Consider the following 6,000-nt stretch of genomic DNA (forward strand, 5'->3'; position numbering starts at 1 on the left):
GAATCAGATCGATAAGCGGAATCAATAATGGTATCTATCGATAAAATCTTATCAATACCCATCCCTACCAAAGACAGAGTAGAGCACCATATTGCCACCCCCGGGCACACGCGTGTACTCCTGGGCGAGGAGTTGCAAAGCCAAGCTCGGCATTGCCAAAGCTGAGTTTGACAACATAGAACACCTCTGCATTATCCGTCGCTCCAACAGGCCATGGGCGTCGCCCTTTCACATCGTTCCCAAGCCAGGCCAAGGGTGGCCCTTGCAGCGATTACTGCTGACTTAACGACACCACAACACCACACCGCTACCCAGTACCCCACATCCAGAATATTTCAGCACAGCTGGTGGGTACGGTCATCTTCTCAAAGGTGCATCTTGTATGTGGATACCACTGAGTGCTGGCACATCCGCTGGACATCCCCAAAACAGCGATCACCCCTTTTGGATTGTTTGAATTCCATTTGGCCTGAAGAACGTCACCCACTCCTTCCAGCGCCTCATGGACTCTGCTACTTGACCAGCCTTTTCTGTTTGTATACCTGGATGACTTCCTGGTGGCCAGTTCCTCCCAAACTGAACACATGTCCTACCTGTTTGAAAGTCTTAGCTTGCATGGGCTGATTATCAACCATTTATTTATCATCCCAGCTAAGTGAAGGGATGAAAGTGGTGAAAAATAAAGCTGAAACCCAAAATTTTTGGGGGAGAACAGAGTTGCCAAGGACGGGCACATGTGCAATAATCTTACTGTCTAATCAGCATCTTGATATGCCACACCTGTGAGGTGGGATGGATTTTCTTGGCAAAGGAGAAGCACTCATAAACACAGATTTACACAGATTTGTGAGCAATAGTTGAGAGAAATAGGTCTTTTGTGCATATAGAAAATGTTTTAGATCTCTTGAGTTCAGCTCATGAAAATGGGAGCAAAAACTAAAGTGTTGCATTTATATTTTTGTTCAGTGTAGTTTTCCCCTTTTCCCGCTGTCTCTGGACACATTTTGCTCCTCTTCTTCTTCGCCCAACAGTTGCCTAATTTTCGCAGGCACCCTGTTGGGCAACAGCACCAGTGGCAGTTGTTGTTAACCCAGTCCTCGACCGATCCGGTATGGAAATTCAATTTGTTATCTGCATCTTTAATTTTGGCGCATTTTACACTGGATGCCCTTCCTGATGCAACCCTTCTCATTTTTCTGGGCTTGGGACCGGCAGAATGTACTGCCTGCACACCATTTTATTTTTAAAAAGTAAATTAATTTGGGGTGGACGTTTAACCAAATTGAATTTTAAAAATGTAATTTAGGGTAGCTTGTCCTGAGACAGTCTCATTATTTTTTGTTTTTTAGGGTGGGTGTTTAATCAACTTTTACAAAAACAAAAAAGTAGTTAATTTGCAAATTAATTTAAATACCCACCCTAAATTAATTTGGGTGAGCATTTAAGAAGTTTTCATTGCTCAGGGGTGGAGTGTGATTTATCTTTTAGTTTTGAAAAGGTCATATTGAAATTAACAGCATTGCATGTGTTTTGATTGACAGGCCAACTGGGAATCCAGCAAAATAACATTGTCATTTGGCGTAAATCTTCCTTTGGTCTTTGTCTTCTCAGGTTACCCACATCTCACACTTGCTTTAATGTGCTGCTGCTTCCTGAATACAGCAGCAAGGAGAAGCTGAGAGAGAGACTGCTAAAAGCCATCACGTACGCCAAAGGGTTTGGAATGCTCTGAGATCTAGCTTGAAACACACTGCAGAAAGACTTCTCAGAAAGCTCATCAAACCCACCTGCTCCTTTTTCAGACACAGTCTACAAGGTGACTGCAGAGACCATGTTATATTCCAAGGAAAAGCAAGTAGAAATAATTCAGGAAGTTGAACAGAATGATCTGGTAGTCCTACTGTGCCTGCATCAGCTCAAGCATCGCTCTAAGGGCAGAGACCTCATGATAAAAGTTCCCACCTCTCATACACAGTATGTGAATGTGCTACAGCTTTCCCTTCTGTTTTTTCTTTGTACAGAGAGCATCATTTTCTTTATTTATTTTAAGGATAAAATGATTAAATTTTCATATTTGCCTTTTTTGATGGTTTACCCAAACGATGAATTTGGGAAAGTAGATATTAAACTAGAAAGTTTGGACACTGCATAAATGAGACTATAAACTACATGTATTACACAAAAATGTGTAAGGTAGATGAGAAAAGCTATTCACATGCCATACATTCTGTAGACTTTGGTTAATGTAAAGTGATTGTTTTTTGTTTGTTTGTTTTTGTTTTTAATCCCCTTACTGAAGAAAGTGCAATTGCAGACTTGTAGTATCGGCTGCCTTCGCTGATTGTTTCTACTAAATCCATCATGTGGAAAGGTACTGTTTTATTAAAAATGACGCTGTCGTTTCAAATAGCTATTTTGGTTTTGCGGTGGTGGGCATCGCGAGTTAGGCTAACATCCTGTTGGTCCTGTAAGTGCACTTAGACATCTCCAGAATATTTTTTTTTTCCTTCTTTCATTTGTTTCATTTTGGACCACAGGTTGCCATGTTTAAGTGTTTTTTTTTTTTCCTTTTTTCCATGTATTCCTGTGCTGACAGTTATAAATAAAAACTGTCTGTGTACGTGTGTGCGCACACACGAGCGCACACATGTTCAAGAATGTGGAGTAGAAGCACGGAGCTTTTGGGTAGACCTGTACGGTCATTTGAATTTTTTTTTTTTTATATATATACTTAGTAGGACTTTATGTTGTCTCTGTGGCTTGGCTTTGTATGTGTCGGCACATCATATTGCTGAGACTTTACCTGTTATGTCCACATCATTGTGTGTGACATAAAATGTCTGCAGAAATGTGAGTTTTTATTTGCAAAGCGTTTGCGCCTTGTGAATTTAAATTCATTATGCCCAAAACTTTCTGTGGCAACACCTGGAATATAAAGCCTCTGATACTCGAATATGTGAACTCAAGTATAAATGGTTGCAAATGGGTATGTGATTTCAAATCGCAGTATCATGTTGATATTGTGATGGGGTGTTGGACAAGACAGGACAGACAGCCTTCTGTGGGTGATGTGAATGAAGTGATTCTCATGATGAAGCTGGTCTTCAGGGTCAGCTGGTTTCATTGTTGTTCCTTGTAAATTCCCTGGAGTGAAGGCTTTAATGTTCCACCTACATGTAGGTGTAAATTGTTTGTGGGAATAGATCAAACGGTAAACTTTAAACTCTTGTCTGATGATTTGATGATCTGTCACTGACGTATGTCTTTTGTACGCCCTGGCACAACATAGGGAGCATAACAATTATAATAAAATAATGTAGTCACATTTTGACATGTTATTATCCACAGCCAGATGAAAGGATCGATCCTCATTTCATCTGGTTTGCAGCTGCTACAAAGATAGATGTGTAATTTAATGAGCCTAACTTTGGTCAAAGACTGGAAGTAATGAGAAATTAAAATGCCACTTTAATTTTAACATGCACAAAGATTTAACTCTTTCTTCTGCTTCCAGTCTCTGCCCCTATCTGGGCGAATCACAAGTCATCTCTGTGTTAAAATGCAAGGGGATGAATCTGAGAGGAATAACTCAACAGCAGTAACTAAATAGGTGGAATTTTTGGATTTTAAGTGTATTCCCTGTCTCATATGTCAAAGTGGGAAGCCTCATATCTGACAGTTTAGTGAGATTGAAAATGGGTGTTAGAGCTGTTGAGCTGCATTCTGTCTGACTGGAACATCAACTGTGAAATTCATCTTCCTTCAAAGCTGTTTTTTAAATGCTTTTCTTTGTGTGTAAATTTCTAATTAACATCTGGGTTTTTGTCTGACTGTATTACTGTTGCTTTGAGATGTCATTCCTGTCAGACATTACTAGATGTGTTGTTTCCAATGCCACAGGATAAACACACGAGCAGAGTAGGTAGCTGAGTGGATAAGGAGCTGGCCTGCCAGTATGTAGACCTGGGTTTGAATCCTGTTCATGCTACCTGTCTGTCATTTAGTCCACCCAGCTGTATAAATGGTACCTGTGTCTGGTACAAGCGTGGTACAAATGGATTGAAGTAGTAACAAAAATATGAATTAAATGATAAATAAACTGCAGAACTCAGTGCTTTCATCCATTTGGTTCAGAGTTAGAAGACATTTCCTAAAGCCAGTGTGGATATCAAATTTAATGCTTTCTTAATCCTTTGACAGATTATATGCTTGTACACAGAAGCAGCCTGCTGGACTAGAGAAAGGGTTGTATGCACTTATTCATACTGAGATGTAATACATCAGTCTTATTTTGATTGTTGAGAATTTGAAAATGGGAAAAACAGAATTGATCACTGGTACACTGACAGCTGGTGAGGATGCATCAAGCAGTGATTGTGCCCCCATCTAAGCTTCGTGAGAGGAGGAAGAGTATGTTGCCTTTCAAGGCACTGCTCAGCCTGACTGATGTCTCCATCATGTCACTGAGGTGTTTCGGGCCACAGCACACAACTGCTCTAAGCTGTTCTTTCTGTTGATTTTCATATCTTCTTGGATTCAGCCAGACCTGTGTCAAATTCTAACAATACATACATTGCCTGTTTAAACCCGCAGAATGTTTAGAAAACGATTCAGTCATAGACTCAAGTTTTGAGACATGCACATCTTGACTGATATTATGTAGCTGCATTAAGCCTCAGTCATGTCTAACTTTGTGGAGGTCAAAAGAAACCAAAAAGAATTTGAATGGTTATTGAGCCTCATTTAAAAAAAAAAAAAATCTAGTTTATTAACCTTGACATAAAAAAACAGGTACATGTTATTTTAAACCTGAAAAATGACATACAGCACCTGTACACCAAGTGAGGAACTGAAAATATCAGCTATTTTTAAAATAAATCTTGTTTCCATGTTGAATACAGGCAGTGTATTGCACGCTAGTAGCAGGTTAAACATGCACACTGTGTGTGAGTAAGACAGAGCCACTGACTGTGTGGTTGTTAATGACAACAAATGGCAAATTCCGGGTCCTGCTCGGTAAACATCAGCAGTCTTCGGCCGAAGCATACTCGCCACCTCGCAGATGTGCCGGTTCTTGCATCAGCTGTACTGCCGTCAATGAAATTAAAAAACAAACAAACAAAATATGCAGGCGGGGATGATAAGCTGTTTTTTTTTTTTTTTTTATGGGGCCTTAGTCTCTTGTTAATGCTGAAGATGATGCTCACTTGAACATGTAAACTAGCTTTATAGTGCAAAGATTAAAGATTTACTTGATCTTGAAAAGGGAAGCAGTTTTCATCAGTTGGGTTAACTTTATTTTAAAAGATACAAATTGAAAGGCTAAAAGTATTGTGTTCTGAAGACGTGCTGAATAAAGATGACCTTTTCCCCCAACTGTGCATTGCCTCATAATTCTAGTTTTAGTCGAGGGCTCCTTCGGAGACTCAGGGTTTTTTACGTGCAACTTACTCAGCTTGTCATTTTAGTTTTAGCTTGAGATGGTGGACATCATTGTACTTTGACTATTTCATTACCATTAAATTATTTTCTTCATGACACACCTGCTTCACATAGTGTCCTCCAAAAGTATTGGAACACTTGGTATTTTGCACATTTTAATTTGTTTATGCCATTTGAAATACAAAAAATAAAAAAATTCTAAAATTATCTTCCTTAAAACTGAACTGAAAGCAAATCACTACAACCTGATGTAAATTAATTAAAAATATAAAACCCAAGATGATGGGTTGCGTAAATGCTCTTGTTTAATACCTGTAAATGTAATTCCCTTCGGCTGCTCCCAAGTTTTCACTCGGGGTTGCCACAGCAGATCCAAGGTGGATCTACACGTTGATTTGGCAGAAGTGTTACGTTGGGTCCCCTTGCTGATGTAACTCCACATTACATGGAGAAATGTAGCAGGGTTGGGTTTGATGCCAGTTTTCTTTAGACAAGTCGAGATGGATACATGAACATTTCTTTGATATGAAATTTGGGGTTCCACAGGGGTCCGTCTTA

General features: G+C 39.5%; 1 protein-coding gene across 3 annotated transcripts in view; it reads left to right on the forward strand.

Annotated features, from left to right (window-relative positions):
• LOC117513009 (ubiquitin-protein ligase E3A-like) overlaps positions 1-5,372 on the forward strand; it is a 211,597-nt gene extending 206,225 nt beyond the window's left edge. For all 3 annotated transcript variants that reach the window (XM_034173305.1, XM_034173297.1, XM_034173288.1), the window contains one exon: positions 1,612-5,372. In XM_034173305.1, the coding sequence (XP_034029196.1) occupies positions 1,612-1,732 (121 nt within the window). In that variant the 3' untranslated portion in view covers positions 1,733-5,372. The remainder of the gene's footprint in view (positions 1-1,611) is intronic.
• The last annotated feature ends 628 nt before the right edge of the window (positions 5,373-6,000 follow it).

This window comes from Thalassophryne amazonica, chromosome 1 (genome assembly GCF_902500255.1).
Source record: "Thalassophryne amazonica chromosome 1, fThaAma1.1, whole genome shotgun sequence".
In the NCBI taxonomy this organism is placed as follows: domain Eukaryota; kingdom Metazoa; phylum Chordata; class Actinopteri; order Batrachoidiformes; family Batrachoididae; genus Thalassophryne; species Thalassophryne amazonica.